Source organism: Sus scrofa, chromosome 1, assembly GCF_000003025.6.
Source record: "Sus scrofa isolate TJ Tabasco breed Duroc chromosome 1, Sscrofa11.1, whole genome shotgun sequence".
In the NCBI taxonomy this organism is placed as follows: domain Eukaryota; kingdom Metazoa; phylum Chordata; class Mammalia; order Artiodactyla; family Suidae; genus Sus; species Sus scrofa.
The window spans coordinates 270,629,414-270,652,945 of record NC_010443.5 but is presented as its reverse complement, the minus strand read 5'-3'; the positions used below and the strand labels follow the sequence as shown (position 1 = coordinate 270,652,945).

Sequence of the window (23,532 nt, the reverse complement as noted above, 5' to 3'; positions counted from 1 at the left end):
AACCCAGGTGAGGCGTCAACCCAGGCTACCTCCTGCCCCCAGGCCGGACCCCCCTCTTCCCCATCAGGCCCGACCCTGCCCCGCCTTGGGCTCCAGTGCTCCCGCCAGCTGGCCGCGCCCGTACCTGCCGGACACGGTGCAGGGCGTCCACGAAGCCCTCGGCCTTCATCCCCACCGGAGCGCTCTGCCCCTGCACCAGCTCCGCCATTACCGCCCCCACTGCCGCCGCCGCCGCAGCCACCGCCGCCACCGGGCTCCCCTGTCCGGCCTCCAGCTCCGCTTGGGGACCCGTAGCCGGAAAGGGAAAGTCGCCCCACTTCCGGCGGAAGAGAAGCCAGGAGGCTCGCCGACGCGAGAGTAGCCGCGTCTGCTGGGCTGGGGTCCGGGCACGTGACCGCGGTCCGGCCGGAAGTGGGGGCGGGGCCGCGGGCGCGTGGGCGGGTCCAGCGCGTGAGGCTGCCGTCCCGTCTCTGTGGACGCGTCGCAACCCCGCCATTCCCAGATGCGGTTTGGTCCAGGGCCGTCGGCGAGGTCATGACGGGCCCTTGAGGTGTGTGTGTGTGTGTGCGCGTGGCTCGAGGTGTCCTGCTGTTGGTCGTTGGGAAATTCCGAGAGGAGTGACGTGGCTTTGCCCAGACGGCACCCTGGCCAGTCCTGGTTCACCAAAAGCCTGACCCTGGCTGCCTATCTCGGAAAAGACCATTGACTAGGCGTGTTGGGACCGAGCGCTTTGAAATGGCACCGTGAGGACCCAAAGGGAGGCTGGAGGGCAAGGAACAGCACTACACAATGTCAGTGCCCGACGTTTGCAGAGTTCTGGGCCCAAGTTCTTGCATCGTAATCAGTTTGCCCGAGGATGGGCTAATGCCACACCTGGGGTTGCCTAGCGACAAGGCTCAGGAGGGACGCTCCTACTGGAAAGCCAGCGTGGTGTCTTTTTACACATTCCTTCATGAACTTGGACTCGGGGGAAACAGGAAATACCACGAGACCATCATCGCTTCCCTGCTTGCCGAGTCCAAACAGTATTGCAAGAGGGCTTCTTGGAAGGCTTAATTAATTTTTTACAGTGATAGTAACTAGATATAGATATTTCAAAGCAAAGGAAGGAGTCTTAATGCGGGAACGCATTTGAGTTTTGAAGTGGATTTTACAAATGAGCAAACTCTTTCTCCCTCCCCCCCCCCCCCACAAAGACACAAGGCTTAGAGGCTTGGCACACATCTTATTAGTGGTAGGTCCAAATTGGACTCACAAGATGACTCTCATGGTGAATATTTCCAAGTCCTATGTTGCCAATTGGATATTAACGGGGAGTTATGGTGTCAAACATTTTACGCCCATCTTCAAGTTTTGAAGGAAGATGAGCGCTGAGAAAGGGGAAATGAAGTAAAATCCACCGTGCCTTTGTGTCAGCATACTAGGAGAGTTTAAGTTTTGGAAAGCATTATGAAGGATAACTGGCCAGTAATCAAAGAGCAATTCCTCATTTGTTAATGACTTCACTACTGGACCGTGAGTTCCTTTATTTATTTATTTATTTTATTGCTATGAAATGGTTTTTAAAAACATACATACATTCTTTTTTAAATATTTCCCATCATAGCTCATCCTAGGAGACTGGATACAGTTCCCTGTGCTACGTAACAGGTCCCTATCATCCATCCATTCTAAACCTAATAGTTTGCATCTACTAACCCCAAACTCCCAGTCCCTCCCAGCCCCTCCCCTCTCCACTGGGCAACCACAAGTCCTCTCCAGACAGTGAGTTCCTTTAGAACAGAGACTTGAGTCTTACCTTTCCCTGTATCCCTAGGTGCCTAGGGAACTTATTTTGAGTTGAATCAAGCCAAAGTGGATTCACTCCTCAGTTATAGTAAAATAAAAGAATTTGGCAAAATTGCAATATTGGAGATGATCATTTCCGGACAAAACGTTTTGCCCCATGCAGGAAAGCACGTAGTTCATTGGCTGTTGTTGAAGTGCCATCATGAGGCAGAACTGACATGCCAACACACTTACTTGTGGTCCAGCCTGCATGTGTTGAATGTTTTAACTCTGCTGTTCTTGTAAAAATCAAGGATATGCCATCAGCCTTCCCAAACAGGAATAGTTTTATTGACCCCATATCACTGATACTTGTGTTTTGAGTCTTTTTAAAAATCTGAGGTCATATGAGTATGTCATCCAAATTCCAGCTGGCTCTCCCTTGAGTATAAGTAGTGAAAACAGGGTTGTTGGCTCAAATATGAGGCACAGTTTCAAGGCTTTGTCCAAAGACCACAGAGTGCCTAAGTAGGAGGACAAGGGTCTGATTCTTCCCCCTTTTAGTGTTTGAGTAACTTGGGGCAACTCATTTATTTCTGGGGGCACCCAAGAGGAAGTTGACCCAGACCCAGTCAGGTCCATGGTTATATGTTCTGCTGACACCCTAGGCGTCATCATCTTAGCTTTGATCACAACTGCTTTGAAATCATCGTGCAATTATGTATCGTCTGTCTCTGCCATTAGAATAAAACCTCTGCTGAGACAGGGACTGCGCTTGCCTTGCTCATTACTGTACCCTCTACCTAACACGATGCCTGGAATTTTGTTGGCTCTCAGTATTTCTGAAATGCATGAATGAGAACGCTTTCACCCAAATTGGATAGGAAAAGATTCTCAGAGATTTTAAAAGAAAACAAACAAACAAACAAACAAAAAAACTACACCATGTACTCTGTTTGTGACTACTTTGCATATGAGACTGTCACCTAAGTCAGCCATCCTCCCCTAGGTTTTAGAGGTGCATTACTGATGACACTGAAATGCTTCCTTAGTTATCACCAACTATAAGCCACTCTAAAATGAAATTGTATCACTAAGGAGAGTCTGGGTTATGCTTCATTAACAAACCTCACCATTTCAGTGGCTTATAAGGAGTTCCCTTCATGGCTCAGCAGTTAACAAACCTGACCAGGATCCATGAGGATGCAGGTTTGATCCCTGGCCTTGCTTGGTGGGTTGAGGATCCAGTGTTGCCATGAGCTGTGGTGTAGGTCGCAGACTGCCGCTTGGATCCTGCGTTACTGTGGCCATGGTGTAGGCTGGCAGCTATAGCTCTGATCTGACCCCTAGCCTGGGAACTTCCATATGCCACAGGTGCAGCCCTAAAAAGACAAAAAAAAAAAAAAAAAAAAAAAAAAAAGAGAGAGAGAGAGAGAGAGAATCTCCAGCACTGATGGGGAATAAGGACATTCCTTGGAGCAATGTAAAGTGATCTGGTGTTAGAATGGTACCCTGTGTCTTACCACCAGAGTATGAGTACCAGTCTCACTGTCCCATCACCCTACTCGCTATAGAATAATATTACACCCTCAAATAAGTTGAGAGTACTTGCAGGTAAATTTTTGGGGACCATGCTTGTCCAAAACAGTCTTTATCCTGCCCTCTCAGTGAACAGTTTGGACAGTTGTAGAGGTCGAGAGTGTAAATAATTCTCCTTTAGAACGCTGAAGGTATCACTCATTGTCTTCTAACATCCAGTGTGTTTTTTTCCAAGTTTTATTGATAAAATTTGATACACAACAAACTGTACATATTCAAGGTGTTTACTTTGATACCGTTTTACCTGTATGTAAATCTGTGTAGCCATCATTACTGTCGTCATGAACACGTACACCCCCTTGAAAAGTTTCTTCAGGCTCCCCTGTAGTTTTTCCATCCCACTCCCCGCCCAGTCCTCCCAGTAGCCCCTCCTCTAGCCCCCTCAGCCACAAACAATCACCAATCTGTTTTTTTTGTCAGTATAGATTATATTTTCTAGGATGTTATCTAAAAGCACCCAGTATGTGCTCTTTTGTCTGAGTTTCTTTCACACAGCGTAATTATTTTGAGATTCATCTGTGTTGTATGTATATCAATAGCTCATTCCTTTTTAATTGCTGAATCATGTTCAATTGAATGGGTACATGCCATAATTCATTTATTCATGAACCTGCTGGTGGATATTTGGCCAGTTTCCAATTCGGGACTGTTATAAATAACATTGAATATCAGTCTTTATAAGGATACCTACTATTATTTCTCTTGAGTAAATACCTAGGAGTGTCTGGATCACATGGTAAGTATACGTTTATTGTGATTTATTATTTAATGGGTACGGTTTCAGTTTGGAGTGATGAAAGAATTCTGGAGATGGATGGTGGTGATGGTTGCACGACACTGACAATGTTCCTAATGCTACTGAATTGTACTTAAAATGGTTACAACAATAAATTTTATGTTATATATATTTTACCATGACAAAAAAAATCACCCTGGGAAATAAAATTTCAAGGTGTCAAAAGTGGGGGAATCCATTGGAATGCTGCTGTGGACACTTATGAAGTGCATGCCGTGAAAGGAGTGGGCTGGCAATGGAGCAAGGCTGGCAAGTCAGGAAGGGCTGTCTTTTCATCTCTCACCTTAGTAACTGTCTCGTGCCTTTTGGGGCTTCTTCCTTTCTGTGGCCAACTTGCAATTTCTGCTCCTCAGACTGGAATATGGAGGCAAACAGCCCTGGAGTTTACATGACACCATTTCCAGCCACCTGAAGAGAAAAGCTGACTTCGTAATCTTCATTCCAGTTTTATATTTCTAGGGCAAGATTCTGATTGGCTCAGAAAGGTCAGGTGTCCACTCTAAACCAATCAGCTGCGGCCAGGAGTGGAGCTCCCCATCCACTTCTGAATGGGAGTGAAAGAGAGGGAATCCTTCTGTTCCAGATGGACTCGGTGGCTGGAAATGTTTCCTGGATAGACAAAAGTCAGTGCTGATAACGGAGTTTATATTCCTTCATAGCTTCTTTTTGAGGAGTTGGAATTACTCTCTCATTCTCTTGTCCTTTCCATCACCTTTATGAGACAAAGTCAGCAAACACCAGATATGTTCCCTGAGTGGAGGAAGTAAAACAGTGATGTCAAGTGACATATCTAATAGAAATCACACTGCTATTAATTTCTGTATCCTGACACCAAGTATCTGGTCCATAGTGCCACTAAATTATGTTAAGTAGATGAATCCCAATTTACCAAATCCCAGAGTATTATCAGTTGGGTAGAGTTTCCCTCAGATGAGCTGCTAGAATTGAAGTGGTAGCAGCAGTTCCATCCAGAGGAACTCCTGGCTGACTGTAGGAAAATGGCTATAGATCATTGTTTGGTCCTCACCCTTGATGGATAGATTGGCTGGGTATAGAATTTTAGATTGAGGTAATAATTTCCAGGACACTCCTTCATTATCTTCTAGCAAGCATTGTTGCTGTTAATAAGCCCGATGCAATTCTGATTTATGATCTTTTTTGACTTTTTTTCCCTTTTCTTTGGAAATTGAATAGAGTCTTCTTTTCCACCCCCAGTATTCTGAAATTCCCCAGTGATGTGTCTTGAAGTGGGTCTTTTTTTCCAGTCCCGTTGTGTTGGCCACTCAGTTACCCTTTTGATGTGGAAATTAATGCCCTTCAATCCTGGATATTATCTTTAACTGCTTAATTGAGCATTTCCCCCATTATTTTCTCTACTCATCTTTCTAGAGTTTCTGTTATTCTGATACTAGACTCTCTTTACTGGTCCTCTAATTGTCCTGTCTTTTGTTTGTCATCTCGTGTTTTGCTCTTTCTGGAGGTAGCCTCAATTCGATCTTCCCGTTGTTCTGTAGAGTTCCTCCCCCCTTTGGGTACATCTGCAGCATGTGGAAGTTCCTGGGCCAGGGAAACCCCCGAGCCACAAGAAGACTCCTAGAGTTTTTCATTTATGCTATTGTGTTTTTAATTCCTGAGAGCTCTTCTTTGCTCTTCCAACAGACCTTTCTTTAAAAAGTAGCCCTCTATTCTTATTTTGTGAATTGAATACCTTCCCCTATCTTTCTGAGGATGGTAAAGATAGGGGTTTTTTTTTAAGATAGTTTTTTAAACAAAAGTTTCTTCTCCCTGCACAGTTCATGTTGCTTGCAGTTCAGTGTTGTCAGTTATCTTATGGATGGATGGATGGATGCATGGATGGATGGATGGATGGATCTAAGTACGTAGGCTTTATGGTCCCCATCTTTCCTGTTACGGACTTTCCTTAGATGTTTGGGAATATGTGGTGTCCTGTTCATGCTTGTCAGAATCTTTAAATTGTTCCTCTTGGACCAATTAGAGTCCCCATAGAAAACTCTCCTAGTCTCCTTCCTGGAAAGCAGAGCACCTATTTTAGTTTAAGTTATACATTAAACTGTATTATATGATTAATACAGATGTGTCTCTCCAACAAGACCATCAGCTTCAGAGGCAGCAGCAGTGTGTCCATGTTGTTTGTCATTGTGTCTCCAGCAGTAAGCCTGTAGAATGTGTTCAGCAAACAATAATTACTATAAACTAATGAGTAGATCCTTTTGGTAATGTCCGATCATATTCTTTTAATCTCTGCTTTATTGATTTTTATTGCGATATATTTCAGGCATACAAAACAGTATACAGAATAACATAGTGAATAGCCCTATACCCAATGCCAGTATGAGAGATCAGCCCTGCAGTTACCAGTGAAGATCCCTGTGTAACCCTCCATGGTCCTGGCCCACTCCTTCCCTTTCTAGTGGTGGCTGCCTTCCTAAACTTGGTGATCTGTGTTCTGATGGGTGCTGCATTCTCATGTGTGTGTGGGGGGGGTCATGCTTTCAAACATGATATATAAATGGTATCACGCTCTATGTATCCTTCTGTCATTTCTATCTTTTTAATTTTTTTGGCCCCACATGTATTTTTGAGATTTATACAGGTTCACATATGCAGTTGTATTTCAGTGATTTTCCCTCTGTTGTTCACTAAACAAATACACTAGAAATTATGTAGTTTTTCTCCCGAGGTTCCCCATTTAGATTGTCTCTGTGGTCGGCTCTGTTACAAAATGATATTGCAACTAGCTTTCTTGAACTTATGTACCTGTGTCATGTTTGGCAGGTTCTCTTGGATAGAGACCCAGGAGTGAAGTCACTGGGTGGGGGTGGGGAGGGTGATGGGGAGTATGCCACCTCTGCTTTGCTAGATAAAGCCCCGTTGCTATCCAGTGTGGACACCATCTCCCGTCTCCAGAGTGGGACGCACATCCCACCAGCTGCAGAGGAGTTCTTGTTACTCCTCATCCTGGCCCACACTTGTTATTATCACAGTTGTTATTTTTTGAAATCGCATGAGTTAATTTTTTTTTTCTTTTCTCTTCTTTGTTTAGGACTGTGCCTGTGGCACATGAAAGTTCCCAGGCTAGCAGGTGAATTGGAGCTGCAGGTGCCGGCGTGCACCACAGCCACAGCAGCCCCAGATCCGAGCTGCCTCTGAGACCTATGCAGCAGCTTTTGGCCATGCTGGATCCTTAACCCAATGAGTGAGGCCAGGGATCAAACTTGCATCCTCATGGATCCTAGTCAGGTTCTTAGCCCACTGAGCCACAGTGGGAACTCCAAAATCGCATGCGTTAAAAATTTTAAATAAATATTTAAGAATTAATTTTTTCTTTTTTTTGTCTTATTGCCATTTCTTGGGCCGCTCCTGCGGCATATGGAGGTTCCCAGGCTAGGGGTTTAATCAGAGCTGTAGCCACTGGCCTACACCACGGCCACAGCAACGCGGGATCCGAGCCGCGTCTGCAACCTACAGCACAGCTCATGGCAACACTGGATCCTTAACCCACTGAGCGAGGCCAGGGATTGAACCCACAACCTCATGGATCCTAGTCGGATTCGTTAACCACTGCGCCACGACGGGAACTCCCCTAAAACATTTTTAAGAGTCCGGTTCAGTGGCACTAAGTACGTTGTTTGTAATCATCACCACCATCCTTTTCTAGAACATCTCTCCTTGTCTCTCCTCTTCTCATAATGAAACTCTGTATGCATTGTACATGGGTTCCCTGCTTCTTCCTCTTCCAGGCCCTGGAAACCCCCAATTTACTGTCTGTCTATGAATCTGACTCCTCTAGGTGCCTCGTATACGTGAACTCGTGCACTAGCAATACCTGTCCTCCTGTGGCTGGCTTATTTCACTCAGCAGCATGTCTTAAAGATGCATTCGTGTTGTAGCCTGCGTCAGAATTTCCTTCCTGTTTAAGGCTGAATAATATTCTATTGTGTGGTAATGCTTCTGGTCACCAGTTCCAATATGGGGGGGAGGGGGTTTCCCACACCACCAGCCATTGCTCCGGACGCCAGCTGAGTGTCCCACAATTTAACTCAGTTCTGACACTATCTTCCTGGAGAGCTGAGGGCTCAGTCCCACAAGACTGCCCACCTCCCACTTCAGAGGCCAATTGCAAATCCAGCTTGTCACCTCAGCCTCTGACCCACCAGCTATATATGGATGGTTGCAGTGCCTCTCTTTGGGTTAGATTAATTTGCAAGAGAAACATTTTACTTACTGGGGTAACTATCCTTACCTCTTACGCCCCTTATACTGGGTTTATTATAGGAGGATGTGACTTAGGAACAGCCAAACGGGAGAGATGACCAAGCAAGGTGTGGAAAAGGGCATGGAACTTCTGTGCTCCCTCCTGAAACCTCCATATGTTCCCCAACGGGAAGTACTTCAAACCCTGGCTTTCGAGTATCTATGGAGTCTTCATTCCAGAGGCACGATTGATTAAATCATTGGCCATTGCTGATCAATTCAACCTCCAGCCTCTTGCCCCTACTCGGAGGTCAGGGGGTTGGGAATGAAAGTTATAACCCTCTAATCGTATGGCAGGTTCTCCTGGCAATCAGCCCCCATCCATAGGACGGGTATACAATCACTCATTAACATAGCAAAGACACCTTTCTTATCACTTAGGAAATCCCAAGGGGTTTAGGTAGGCTGTGCCAGAGATAGACAAAGACCAAACATACCTTTCTTCTTATAAATCACGATGTCACATGTATGTATATCATAGTTTGTTTATGCATTCATCTGTCAGGTACTTGGGTTGCTTCCACCTTTTGGCTACTGTGAATAATGTTGCCATGAAAATAGCCGTGGGAAGTTCCTGTTGTGGCTCAATGGCTTCTGAACCTGACTAGTATCCATGAGGATGCAGGTTCAATCCCTGGCCTCATCCAGTGGGTCAGAGGTCAGGCATTGCTGTGAGCTGTGGTGTAGGTAGCAGAAGCGACTCGGATCTGGTGTTGCTGCGGCTGTGACGTAGGCCGGCACCTGTAGCTCAGATCTGACCCCCAGCCTGGGAACTTCCATATGCCACAGGTTCCGCCCTAAAAAGCAAAAAGCAAAACAAAACAAAACATCACAAAAAGAAAATTGATGTGAAAATATCTCTTTGAGTCCCTTATTTCAATAAACTTGAATTTCAATTCATGTTCTTTTCGTAGGAATGCACATACTAGCTCTCCAGGAAGATACGTCCCTCGAGGGCTTACCTCCACCCCTCGGCACTAGGAGATGGGCCTCCCCATTCTGTGGATAAGGAAACCACGGCTCAGGTGGGTTGAGACACTTGCCACAGCCACCTAACTCTCTCTTCTATGGAAGAGTGCCCTTTGTTGTCTAACAAATGAACTCAAATTTAGCAGCTTAAAACGAATTTACATAATCTCACAGTTCTGTAGGTTGAAAGTCACATCACAGTGTAGCTGGGCGCTCTCTCCTTGCGGTCCCACAAGGCTGAAATCAAGGTGTTCCCTGGGGCTGAGGTCTTCTCTGAGCTTTGGGATCCAGGCTCATGGGGTTTTGGAATCTGTTTCTTTGCGGGTGTAGAGGCCGTGGAGGCTGGGCGTTCGTGACCGGCGGGAGTGCATCTTTCAGGTCATCTGCGAAGGGCTTCCTTCATTAGGATAATCTCCATTTTGATGAACACAGAGTCACCTGACTGGTAACCTAATCACAGAAATGCTAGCCCCTTACATTCGTGGGTCTCCTCTCTGTCTAGACAGGGTGTCTACACCAGGACCCTGGAGCTTTGCCATCCGAGATAGGAACCAGTGAGCGCTTCTCTTCCAAAACAAGCTTGGCGGGTTTGGAGGGAGTGGAGGTCGAGGTGGGTTTCAGCCACTCATGTGTGCCTGGGAACGAAGGGTTTCCCGGGTGGTGGGACTTTGGTATTGAAACCAGGAAAGTCCTGGGGCAGTGGGGATGAGTGGACTCTCTCAGGAGTTGACAAAGTAGACCCCGTGAAGGTCACCCTCCTTGTGGAGCAGCCATCCCCGATTATTGTCTGGGGCTTCAGGAAGGGCAAGAGAATTCAAGAGGACATAAGGCAGAGTGAAAAGGAAAGCAGGCAGGAAGGGAATCAGAAGGGGAAATACGGCCTTGACTGCACCCTATGGTACTCTGGGAGTGGAATTAAAGCTGCCAAATACACTCAGTTGTAATTCTTTTTTCTTTTTTTTTTTTTTTTCCCTAGAGCCTCACTCATGACATATGGAGGTTCCCAGGCTAGGGGTCGAATCGGAGCTATAGCCACTGGCCTACACCATACCATAGTAACTCGGGATCCGAGCTACATCTTCGACCTACACACCACACAGCTCACGGCAACACCAGATCCTTAACCGACTGAGCACGGCCAAGGATCAAACCTCCGTCCTCATGGATACTAGACAGATTCGCTTCCTCTGAGCCATGACAGGAACTCCCTGTAATTCTTCATTCAATGAGTTTTTCAATCTTTTTTTTCCCCCAAAATACCAACACTTGCTTTTAATAAGTAGTCCCATATAGAAAATTAAGGTTCCCTGAGCATACGAGTATATGTGCTCAAAGGCCATATTATGTGAATAATACTGAGATCATATGTGGATCCAGGCACATAAGAGCTTATAGTTTTATATATTTTTAAAAAACGTAGTAATAATCCATGGTTATAAATACATGTTAAGAGACACCAGTAGTGTTCAGCTTCCAGAATGGAAAGTCACTTCAGAATGGGCCAGAGAAACTAAGAGAGATCAGAGAAAATTTGACAGAAAAAGTGGCATCTTGGAGTTCCTGTTGTGGCTTAGTGGGTCAGGGAGCCGACGTGGTCTCTGTGAGGATGCAGGTTTGATCCCTGGCCTCGCTCAGTGGGTTGAGGATCCAGTGTTGCCACAGGCTTCGGCGGCAGAGGTCACAGATGCATCTCAGATCCGGTGTTACCGTGGCTGTGGGTTAGACTGGCAGCTGTGGCTCCGATTCGACTCTTAGCCTGGGAACTTCCATATGCCACAGGTGAAGCTGTAAAAAGCAAAAAAAGGAGAAGAAGGAAAAGAAAAAATGGCATCTCAGATGGGCCACTGGAACATTTGGAGACGTGCAGACGGGCACTGGTGAAATGAGCAGCACGAGAAAAGGAGTAAAGGCAAGAAAATGTGGGGTCTCTGTGGACAACTTTGGCATGGAGTCTGATGCAGGGATGCCGTGTCACTCAGACCTGGTTTCTCTCTCTGTCTCTGGGCTCTGCCTCCCTGGCTCGAATCCATTCTCAGGATGAGTGTCTCCACAATGTGGCAAGAGGCACATCCCCTCAAGCACAGGCCCAGCTACACAGCACCTGTTTTTGTCCCAGCCTTCCTTGAAAAGTCTCCTCGACTTGACTGGGTTAGGTACCCATGCCTGATATAATCTCGTGGCCATGGCAATGAGATTTACTAATTAGTGTAGGCCCTGACTACATGCTCTTAAAACACACCATTAAGAAAATAAAAAGGCGGTGGAATTCCCGTTGTGGCGCGGTGGAAATGAATCCGACTGGGATCCATGAGGTCGAGGGTTTGATCCCTAGCCTCTCTCAGTGGGTTAAGAATCCAGCGTTGCGGTGAGCTGTGGTGTAGGTGTCAGACACGGCTCGGATCTGGCATTGCTGTGGCCATGGTGTAGGCCGGCAGCTACAGCTCCGATTGGACCCCTAGCCTGGGAACCTCCATATGCCGTGGGTGCAGCCCTAAAAAGACAAAAAAGACACACACACACAAAAGAAAAGAAAGAGTGGAAGTTTCTTTATAAACTAAAAATATACCCACTCTTTAACCCAGCAATTCCATTCCTAAATATTTAAGAGAAATGAAAATATGTGTCCATAAAGAAGCCGTGTGGTAATTGTCACAGCAGCTTCATAAAAGCCTAAAACTGGAAGCAGCCCAAGTGGAAAAATCAGAACAGTGGTCCCCTCAGAAAGTTGAGGATGGAGATTGACTGGAAAGGGGCATAAAGGAACTTTCTGAGGTAATGGTACTGTCCCACAGATGGATAGAAATTTGGGCTGCGCAGTATCTGCAAAACCCAGCATATGTCGTGAGTTGTGTATCTTATTGTATACAAATTTTATAATGAAAGAAAAAACTTGTAGACAAATACAAATATTGTACTCTAGTCCAAGATACACAGGTAGAAGGAAATGTACTGATGTCTGCAATTGACTTTGAAATGCAACAAAAGTAAGATGGATTCATTGCTTGATGGCGGGCCAGATGGATAGATGTGAGATAAAGGCAATGGTAGAACATTTAATAGTAGAATTAAATGGGGTGGGTTCATGGGTGTTCGCTACTAAATTCTTTCCATTTTGCTCTGTTTGCAAATGTCGTAATAATATGTTGGAAAAAACATGACGTAAGTCATCGCGGGGAGGAGGAAGTCGAGCCGCAGATCTCAGCCGCAGGGTCCTGAGACCCCGGTGGCCTCAGAGTCCTAGAGCTTGGGAGTGAGTGAAGAGACCAAGGGCAGCGCAGCTGCTCCGAGAAGAAAGGTGGACACAGTGGGAGAAACAGCTCTCGTCCACTCAGAATGGTGACACAGAAACAGCCTGAGGGTGTTCCCAGGTACCCATGACTAGTACCCATGAGGACTCGGGGGTTCGCTCCCTGGCCTCGCTCAGTGGGCTAAGGATCTGACATTGCCGAGAGCTGTGGTGTAGCTCACAGACTTGGTTTGAAGCCTGAGTTACTGTGGCTGTGGGGTAGGCTGGCAGCCGCAGGTCCAATTTGACCCCGAGCCTGAGAACTTCCGCATGCCTCGGGTGCAGCCCTAAAAAGAGAAAGGAAGGAAGGAAGGAAGGAAGAGAGAGAACCACTTTGTCGAGAGAAGAGGAATTCGAATGGGCAGTACTCACAGCATTCAAGAACACGTGTGCTCTGTTGGTCACGTCCATCCTCCCTCATTCTTAACGAAGCCCAGGACAGACTTACCTTCCTTCCTGACAGGACCAACACAAAATCATGTATTTATTCCTTATGCTTCTTTCCTTCTGCATTGAGAGTAAATAAGGATAGCTAGGGATCATTCCATTAAACTTTCTTCCTTCCATCCATCTTGCCATCTGTCCATCCACTTGTCCATCTGTCTGTCCATCCAGCCATCCGTCCTTCCAACAAAGGCTCTTCCTCTGGATGACCCTTGTCATCAATAATCCATTGTTACCACGGGAGCATGGTATCAGGAAAAAGACAGCTAGGATGGGGGCTGGAAATGAAATCCAAGGAAGAATGGAAAAGGAGACTTGATAATAATCCAACCATAAAGAAAGCCTCCAACTGATATCTGTGACGGGCACGAGACCTGAGTCAGCAGACAGAAATGGGCTGGAGTGGTGGTGGGTGGCAGTGATGAACACAGCAAAGAATAAAGTAGGTGCAGGGCACGCGTTGCCTGATATGAAGGAAAAGGACAGTAACTGTCAGAACATGTGCTCTATTTGTTACCCAGAAATTTCTAGAGATTCTAAAATCTTAAGCCTTCTGGTCCCATAAATTAGGGACAAAGTTTAAAGCGTGTATTGTGTCTGGAAGTATCTGGAAAGGAAGGGGGCCAGGCAGGTGGGCTGCCCTCACCTGGTCACACAGGTGTCCTGCTTCTATGAGAAACAAGGACTGCCTCGCTGAAAGGAGGGTGCCATGAAGCAGGAACATGCGATGCTTCCAAAGAAAATTCCACCCCATATGGCAGCAGGAAGTAACCTGGCTGCATTCTTACCAAAATGTCACTCTTAGTAAAGGGTGTTGCATCTCTCAGACAACATCAGTGGCTGTGATGGCCTCAAGGGTCAGAGACCCTCAAGGCCAGGTGATGGGTTATCCTTTCTCAGCCCAATGCCCGGGACTGGCTCTGACTCCGGGGTGGAACCACAGGCTGCCTTTGTGACGCACAGGTGCCTAGTCCATGCTTTGCAATGACATGTGTCTTTCTGGGTTTTTTTCTTAGCGATCATCACAGCTTCCCAAGACTCGGGGCTCAAGAAAAGAGACCTTGACCAGAGGCCTGGGCCTGGCAGCCGCAGCCCCTGCGCTGTCTTTTTTTGTAATCTTGTAGGAAGAAATAAATAGGGCGTACAGAAAGCCGTCCTCCCACTGACCGGGTTTGATGGATAGTCTGGCCCAGTTGGGGGGAGAAGAGGGTGTTTTCCTGTTTTTAGAACCTGAGGCTTGCAGGTGATTCAGAGAGAGAACAATTGTTGTTTGTTTGTAAAGACAAAATAGATAAGCCACAGGGAGAGCAAAGGTGAGCCCAGCAAATTCAAGGGCCCCTGTGGACTCACTGGTCTGTGAGTTGCTGGCTTTGGCCCTAAAGTTTGATCCAGGCCTGGGATCCCCTCCTCCCTCCTTTCTTGTTGACATTAGTAAATCAAAAGAGGTGTTACTAAGTTAAATTAAAAAAAAAAGTAGTGGAAAGATATGATCAGTCTGATCCCTTTATGTAAAAACAAACCAAACGTACGGCACACTCAAACCACTCCGTTTATTTCAAAGGACAAGGACATGTGCTTGCAAGAGCACAGGGAAAAAAACGCCTGAGGCAGAGGCAGCAAAATATTAGCGATTACCTTTGGAGAATGACGAGGAAGGATGAGATGGGTTGGGGGCGCTGAGATAGAGGAGCCAAGGGACCGGCCCTCCAATGAGACTTTAGTCTTACCTATAATAGTAGTGTTGTTTTTTTTTTCTTTTAAGTAGTATGTATTTGTGCATTTCTCACGTAATTAAAAATCAATTTTTAAAAAGATCTTATTCTTTAGTGTATAGTGAAAATATCAAACTGAGTGAAAACTATATTGTAGGTCCGATAAAAGAAGGATTTGCCTGTCATTTGCCCCTCGTTAATGGTGACGGTAGTGGCGATGGTGCCAGGGCATGTTTAGGGGCATCTTTATGTTAAACCCTTTACCTGTATTATCTCCGTTAAGTTGTCTGACCTTATGAGTTGGGTGCTATTAATTATCCCCATTCTGCAGACGAGGAACCTGCAGACGAGGAACCCGGAGCTCAAAGAGCTAAAGGGACCTGCCCAAGGTTACCACAAGTTTAGCGCCTTGCAGAGCTAGGTTTCAAGGCCATGTCTGTTGGACGTGACAGCCTCAACTTTTAACTACAATGTTACAGCATCTGGTAAACATTTCCCCCCTGCTACTCAGACTCCCTCATCTTCCAGGAATGCGCAAAGAATGGTGGGGGTTGGGGAGGGAGCAGGAAGAAGGAGAAAGGGAGATGCGGCAGAGAAAAGTGCTGGGACGCTGCGGGGTGACGCCTCAGGAATCTCAGGGGTTCTCAGCGTTGCCACAGCTGTGACATAGGTCGAGGCTTCGGCTCAGATTTGATCCCTGGCCCAGAAACTGCCGTGTGGTGTGAGTGCAGCTGAAAAAGAAAAAAAAGAAAAAAAAAAAAGAATCTCAAGGGCCCTTAGCTGGTTGGAAACCTCTGCCAAGTGCCCCATCTGAGCAGAGGCAGCGTTGCCCAGTAGCTGGGAGTCCAGCTCGAGTCCCAGCTCTGCCGCTTAGTAACTGAGTCACCTTGGACAAGTCCCTTAAGTGTCTGAGCACAGTGTCCTCTCCTGGAAACCAGGGCTGCTCTGTGGAATGCATGCAGGCTGCACGCAGAGCCCTCTGGCAAACAGTGGCAAGTGGGTGCTCAGAAGTGCCTGTGGCATCACCGATGGGGCCGAGGGCTGGGTCCTAAGGGCTGAGCCATCAAACTGCAGGTATTTCCACTCTGTAGCAGAGACCAAGAGGGAGGGGCCATGTAGCTGGACAGCTGGAAGGTGATCCCTTCCCAACCAGGCCTACCTCTGTTGCCTGAGGCTTCTGAGAGCAGCGGAGGCGCCCTGAGGACACTCAGTCCAGCTAAGCCTCAGACGGGTAGCACCATCCTTCAGGAGAGGCAGGCGGTGAAATTCCCTGGTGGCTCAGTGAGTTAAGGTTCCAGCGTTGTCGCTGCTGTGGCTCCAGTTCCATCCCTAGCCCCCAGGAACTTCTGCATGCCATGGGCGTGGCTGAGCACACACACCAGGGGTCGGGGTGGGGGTAACAGGCAGAGTTTGACAAGCCCTAGCCCTGCAGCATCTCCCATCCACCACACAGAAGCACCAAGGGGCTGAGCGGACTCCCTGTGGGAGACCGGGTTAAAGACCGTCCACATTGCTGACCCCTGGTGTTTGGCTCCTACCAAGTGCTAATAAGGGAGTCCAATGATCCAGCTCGCTCTGACCCTTTGGAGGCCATAAAGTCATGCTTTTAGGGACTATCCTGCATTGAGTACCAGGCTGGGAAATCGAGGCATGTGATGGCAGATCTCCTACAGTGTTTTTTGTTTTTATAGGCATGACTGTTACAGTGAGAGCCAACAGCAAGCCAGCAGGGCAAAGATTTTGTTAGCCCGTCTCCCTGTGGAAATGTCTTGTGGCACAGCAGGTAAAGGATCCGGCATTGTCACTGCGGTGGCTTGGATCACTGCTGTGGCACACGTTCAGTCCCTGCCCAGGAACTGCCACATGCCACGGGCATGGCCAACAACAACAAAAAGCCCAAAGCAAATAAACCCCCAAGCCAGTTTCCCTATTACAGAATGGCCTCTTCATCTGTATTCTGGTAACTCCTGCTAAATAACCAAGTACTCCAAATGTTACCATTTTATTTCATTTTATTTTATTTTCATTTTTTGTCTTTTTTGGGCCACATCCATGGCATGTGGAGATTCCCAGGCTAGGGGTCAAATCGGAGCTGTAGCCGCTGGCCTACGCCACAGCCATACCAATGCCAGATCCGAGCCGTGCCTGCGACCTACACCACAGCTCATGGCAATGCCGGATCCTTAACCCACTGGGCAAGGCCAGGGATCAAACCTGAAACCTCATGGTTCCTAGTCGGATTTGTTTCCGCTGCGCCACGACTTAAAACAACCCTTTTGTTTGCTGATGACTTATAGGTCCGGGGTTTGGGAAAGGCTCAGCTGGATGTTTCTGGCTGGGGGTGGGCAGGTCTTTTGTGCATGCATCTGTAGTCAGAAGATGAACCGGAATAGCAGGGTGGGGGCAGAAGCCACTGTTGCGTGGAGGGTGGGTCTGGCAGCACTGAGGGCCAACTGAGCATCCCTCCGTAATCATGCAGTTTTGGAGCCGCTCCATGTGGTCACGCCACAGGGGCTAGATTGAGTCCTCATGGTATGGCAGCCTCAGGGCAGACGGACTGCTCACAGAATTGCCGAAGGCTTCAAGAGCAGGCATTCCAGTAGAATATATCTGCAAGTTAGAGTCTGTGTCACCTCTTTGCTCTTGCCTGGGCAATCAGCTCTGCTCTCCTCTATGGCTGCAACAGTAACAAAAACCCACTCAGATTCAAGGGGAGGGGGACACAGCCATCATTTCTTGATGGGAGCCTGTCCAAGCCATTGTTCATTAGCCCTAGGATGGGAGACATTGTTGCACCTTTGGAAAATGTTATTGCTCACATCCTGCCATATTCCTGAGTCATAACCTTGACCCTGCATTGGGATGGCCGCCTGCTCCCATCCTCAAGGGAGTGACCAGCCCGCTGCCCGTGAGACTTGGGACCCATGACCCACTGTTGGAACATCATCTGTTTCTTTCGAAGGGAGATGTGGTCTTTTATGAGATGGCCAAGCTCATGAAAGAAATCAGCCTCCGCGGAGGGTTTCCACTGCGACAGACACTCTGCTGCACACACTTTATACTCAGCATCTCCCTTAATTCTTGTACTGACCATTAGTATCAACAGGTTTTTGTTTTTTTGGGGTTTTTTTTTTTTTTTTGGTCTTTTTAGGGCCGCGCCCGCAGCATATGGAAGATCCCAGGCCAGGGATCAAATTGGAGCTGCAGCTGCTGGCCTACACCACAGCCGCAGCAACTCCAGACCTGAGCCACATCAGTGGCCTACACCACAGCTTATGGCAAGGCCAGATCCTTAACCCACTGATCAAGGCCAGGGATGGAACCTGCATCCTCATGGATACTGGTCGGGTTCTTAACCCACTGGGCCACAATGGGAACTCCAGAATCCACATTTTATAGACGAGGAAACGGAGGCTTGGAGAGGCAAGGGACTTAAAGAGTTAGGGGCTGAATTGCTCCAGAGCTAGATCCCGCAACAAAGACCTGGGTGCAAGTGCGGTGGGCGGGAGGGCACTGAGGCCAGGGTGGGAGGGGAGCCAACAGGGAGCCCTGAGCAGCTGAGTTGGGGGACTTTTTAAAATGACCACCAGTTTCCATGAAGGGGTGAGGTTTACTTTGCTACTTCAGCCTAGAGAGTGAAATAGCTGTGACACGAGGTGACTTCAGAGGTAAGGTCATAAAAGGCAGTGCAGCTTCCTGCCTGGTCCACTGGACCCTTAACTTTGGGAGCCTTGAGCTGCCATGTAAGAAGTGTGACTGCCCTGAGGCCACCATGCAGTGAGGAAGCGCGAGTTATAAGGAGAGGCCACATGGAGGCCCTTCAGTCAACTGGCCCAGCTGACCGGAGCCCAGACGAGTGAGTCGTGACACCTAAAGATGAACCCAGGCCCCAGACATTGAGGATGCCCTTGACCATTCATATTTGACCATCTCATATCTGGACTCCTAGATACATGGGACAGAGCCAGGTCTTCCCCTCTGTGCTCTGAATGTATTTTATTTTATTTTGTTTTGTGTTGTCTCATTTCATTTCATTTTGCTTTTTAGGGCTGCACCTGCAGCACATGGAGGTTCCCAGGCCAGGGGTCAGATCGGAGCTATAGCCGCCGGCCTGCACCACAACCACAGTAACACAGGATCCCAGCCGTGTGTGCAACCTACACCACAGCTCACGGCAACGCCGGATCCTTAACCCACTGAGCAGGGCCAGGGATCAAAACCGAACCCTCATGGATACTAGTTGGGTGCATCACCTCTGAGTCACAACAGGAACTCCTCTTTTATTAGATTTTGAAATCTTCTCCGTGATTGTCATCCCTTTCCCATTCCTAATGTTTGTTTATATTTGTTGTCTTTCTCTTTTCTTCCTTTTTAGTTTTTTTTTTTTTTTTAAGGAGCTGAGTTTCCTTATAATTTACAAAACGCTTGTAAATTGTAGTGAAATATACATACAGCTTACCATTCTAGTCATTCTTAAGCTGCAGGTCAGTGGCATTACGTACATTCACGTTGTTATATAACCGTCACCGCCATCCATCTCTAGAATTTTTTTCATCTCGCAAAACTGAAACTCTGACCCATTAAACATTAATTCCCCAGTCTTCTTTCCCCTCAGCCTCTGGCAGCCACCACTCTACTTTTTGTGTTTTTTTTTTTTTTTTCTTTTTTTCTTTTCTGGCTGCCCGTGGCACGTGGAGTTCCTGGGGCCAGGGATCAAACCCAAGCTGCAGTGTGACTTATGCCACAGCTGCAGCCATGCTGGATCATTTTAATCCACTGTGCTGGGCCAGAGATTGAACCTGTAGAGACACCACTGATCCCCTTGGGCCACGGTGGGAACTCCTCTGTCTGTATTTATATTTGACTTCTTCTTCTTTTTTTTTTTTTTTTTCTTTTTACAGCCACATCTGTGGCATATGGAGGTTCCCAGGCTAGGGGTCAAATGGGAACTATAGCTGCCAGCCTATGCCACAGTCATAGCAACACAGGATCCAAGTTTCATCTGTGACCTAGGCTGCAGCTCGTGGCAACAGTGGATCCTCCCTCCTCCTGAGGGAGGCCAGGGATCAAACTCGAAACCTCATAATAGTATGTCGGGTTCTTAACCCACTGAGCCACAACAGGAACTCCAATGTTTGACTTCTTCAGGTAACTCATATAAGTGGACTCATAAAATATTCGTCCTTTTGTGTCTGGTTTATCTCACACAGCTCAATGTCCTCAAGATTCATTGGTGTTGTAGCAGGTGTCAGAATTTCCTTCCTTTTGTTTTTTTATTGACCTTTCCTTGAGGCATGCAGCAGTTCCGGGGCCAGGGATTGAAATCACGCTACAGCTGTGACCTGAGCCACAGCAGTGCCAAAGCCAGGTCCTTAACCTGCTGAGCCACCAAGGAACTCCTCCTCCTTCCTTTTTAAGGCTGAATAACATTCCATTGTCTGAATACCGCATTTGGTTCGTCCAGTCAACTGTCAGTGGGCTCTTGGGTGCTTTCTACCTTTTGCCATTGTGAACAACGCTGCTGTGAACATGGGTGAACCAATATAGATGCTGATGGGAGTTCTTGTTGTGGCTCAGGGGGTTATAAACCCGACTAGTATCCATGAGGATGCAGATGAGAACCCTGGCCTTGCTCAGTGGGTTAAGGATCTGGTATTGCTGCGAGCTGTAGTGTAAGCTGCAGATGAAGCTGAGCTCTGGTGTGGCTGTGGCTGGGGTGTGGGCCGGCAGCTGCAGCTCCGATTCGACCCCTAGCCTGGGAACTTCCATATGCTGCACCTGCAGCCCTAAAAAAACCCAAACCAAAAAACCAACCTTCCGCCCCCCAAAACCCAAATATAGATGCTAACTTTTGAAGGCTCTGTCATGGCGGGTGGTAGAGGGCACACCACAAACTCCTCCTACCGGTTCCTTGCTGGAGACACGAGAACTAGCGGAACCACCGCTTGACCAAGACCTTGCCATCTGGTCCACCCATGAGAAACTCAGAGAGGACCAGCCACATGGCTGAAACCGCACAGCCAGGAAGCGGAGGAGTCAAGTTTCAAACCCAGAGCTGTCACAGGAAATGCTGCTTTCCAGCTACCTGGCCTCTCTTGTCCAACCCTCTGAGCAATGCTGGTGTCTGCTCCGTGACGGGCCTGCCAGTGGCCCAATGTTAGCCTGGCAAGAGCTGCTTCTCCGTGCTGGGCAAGCTGGCCGTGGGAGCCTGAAACCCATTTTATTCATGACAAATGAAAAGCAGATGAGATTTTAAATGTTCTGCTTCGGTTGCCAGAGCTGGGTGGAGCAGGGCCCCTGTGAGCAGTCACACCAAATAAAACATATTATTTAAGAGCGACTGGAAGGCAGACAAGCTGAGAACACCGCGCATAGCGGGACTACCGCGATCCGCTCATAAGCATCAAAACCGCTCTCCCCAGGCTCGCACATGGATTCACATGTAGGGCAATTTCCCTCATGGTAGCGCAATTCCACGACTGGGCTTGGGCTCCTGGACAAGCGACTTCCCAGCCAAATGACTTCCAGCCCCAACACAGAGCACAGGGCGCAGCGGGGCTGAGCGTCCCTGGGCCTGCCCTGCACTGCCTGGGGAGCCATCATCTGCACTCACGACCCACCCTTTCAGGTCCTGTTGGGATGAGGAGGGAGGGCAGCGCCTTGGCCCTTACGCTGTGCGCCATAACCAGCAGGCTGGGCCTGGAAGCAGCCAAGCTGGAGACTGAGGCTCCGAGAGGTAAGAGGCATGCCTGAAGACACACAGCTCACCCAAGGAACTCCTAAATGGTAGGAAGGCAGGACTGGTTAGCAGGTGTGGTCCTGGGTGATACTGGCACCCCTCGAACAGATATTTAGAGGGAAGAGGCAGTGTAGCAGTGCCACGTTACAATGTCAGACTCAGGGGGTTCTCAGGCCCTCTGAAGCCAAATTTTTTTTTTTTTTTTGTCTTTTTGCTATTTCTTGGGCCGCTCCTGCGGCCTATGGAGATTCCCAGGCTAGGGGTCCAATCAGAGCTGCAGCCACCGGCCTACGCCAGAGCCATAGCAACGCGGGATCCGAGCCGCTTCTGCAACCTACACCACAGCTCACGGCAACGCTGGATGGTTAACCCGCTGAGCAAGGGCAGGGACTGAACCCGCAACCTCATGGTTCCTAGTCAGATTCGTTAACCACTGCGCCACGACGGCAACTCCTGAAGCCAAATTTTAGGAAGGCTCCTTAGACCCCTACATAGGAACTCTGAGCTGGAGTTCTGACGGCTGTAGGCTGGGTGATCCTGCAGTGGATGCTGGCACATCTTTCTCACACTGTGAGTAGGGGCAGGACTGAGTCTGGTGGGGGTGTTCTTGGGTGGCTCTGGGGTGAGAGTGCTGAATCCTAACCACTAGACCACAAGGGTCAGCAGGCTTGATGTACGTCCCAGTCCTTGTCTCCTGGAGAAAAAATTCAGCAAAGAGACTGAGAGTGGTGAGACGTGTAAAGTGTTTATCCAGAGAGAAGCTAGGTGTGGAGAAATACGAGCAGAGCAGGCTCAGAGACAGACGGACAGACAGTCAGACTCACCGACAGAGAGAGCCATGCCCTTTGGGGTGGTTTGAATCACTTACATGGGGGCAGTTCTTCCACGTTTCTTCCGGCCAATCATCTTGCTTTGTCTGGTCTTGAGTCCACATTTGGCCCGACTCAGGGCCTTGCCCTGTGTGTGCGCATGCATCTTTTACCCAAGATGGAGTCTAGCGCAAGCGTTTCTGGAAGGTTGACAGGATATATTAGGATGTGTTATGAGTCAGGCACCCCCCCCCCGCCTTCTCTGACCCTGAGGAATCTCTGTGCCTGTGTAGTTTGGGAGGTCTCCTTGAGGTCAAAAATGAGAAATATGTTTATCGTTTATATAAGCAGGACTCAGCTCCTCCTTGCTCCTGTCATAACCTTTATCTTGAAGTATCTGTCTACAGGAGACAATGATAGGGAGCCCAGCTCTTGGAGACTGGAAGCCTGGGAAAGGCACAGACCCCAACACCAGGCACAGGTACATGAGGCATCTGACGTGTATTTATGATCACCTGGCTTGTGCCCTTGGAGCTCACACTCCAGCAGGAGGGAGCTGTGGAACAATAACAGTAACCCTTAACCAGAGCTTCATCATCACCAAGCACTGTGGAGTTCCCTGGTGGCTCAGTGGGTTAAGGATCCAGTATTGGCTGCTGTGGCTCAGGTAACTGCTGTGGCACAGGTTTGATACCTGGCCTGGGAACTTCTCTGCATGTCACAGGTGTAGCCAAAAAAAAAAAAAAAGAAAAGAAAAAGAAAAAAACAAACAAACAAAACACCCAGCTCTGTGCTGAGCACTTTGGAGAAAATCATAAGAATAGGACAAATATCTTTTTTTTTTTTTGTCTTTTGTCTTTTTAGGGCCACACCCATGGCACATGGAGGTTCCCAGGCTAGGGGTCCAATTGGAGCTGTAGCTGCTGGCCTATACCACAGCCACAGAAATTCCAGATCCAAGCCTCTTCTGTGACCTACACCACAGCTCACAGCAATGCCAGATGCTTAACCCACTGAGTGAGGCCAGGGATCAAACCCACAACCTCATGGTTCCTAGTTGGATTCATTTCCTCTGTGCCATAACAGGAAGTCCAAGAACAGGAAAACTATCCTAACAAATAACTCCACAGTAAGAG

The 23,532-nt window shown here is 48.0% G+C and overlaps 1 protein-coding gene and 1 long non-coding RNA gene across 20 annotated transcripts in view; one reads left to right on the top strand and one right to left on the bottom strand.

The window, feature by feature from the left end:
• FUBP3 (far upstream element binding protein 3) overlaps positions 1-3,150 on the bottom strand; it is a 53,125-nt gene extending 49,975 nt beyond the window's left edge. For 6 of the 18 annotated variants that reach the window (XR_002339724.1, XR_002339754.1, XR_002339777.1 and 3 more), the window contains exon 1: positions 125-299. Coding sequence is in view for 8 of the 18 variants with exons in the window: in XM_021076835.1 (XP_020932494.1) it covers positions 125-536 (412 nt within the window). In the remaining 10 variants the exon portion in view is untranslated. Of the gene's footprint in view, positions 1-124 lie in introns of all 18 variants that reach the window. The other 12 variants (XR_002339530.1, XR_002339544.1, XM_021076835.1 and 9 more) reach the window with 6 other exon arrangements.
• Positions 427-16,933, top strand: LOC102163670. 2 transcript variants are annotated; one of them, XR_002337881.1, is made up of 3 exons: positions 427-550; positions 9,352-10,016; positions 11,186-16,933. It is a non-coding gene; the product is annotated as an uncharacterized LOC102163670 (long non-coding RNA). The 2 variants fall into 2 exon arrangements; XR_002337880.1 differs by lacking the exon at positions 427-550 and adding an exon at positions 1,354-1,515.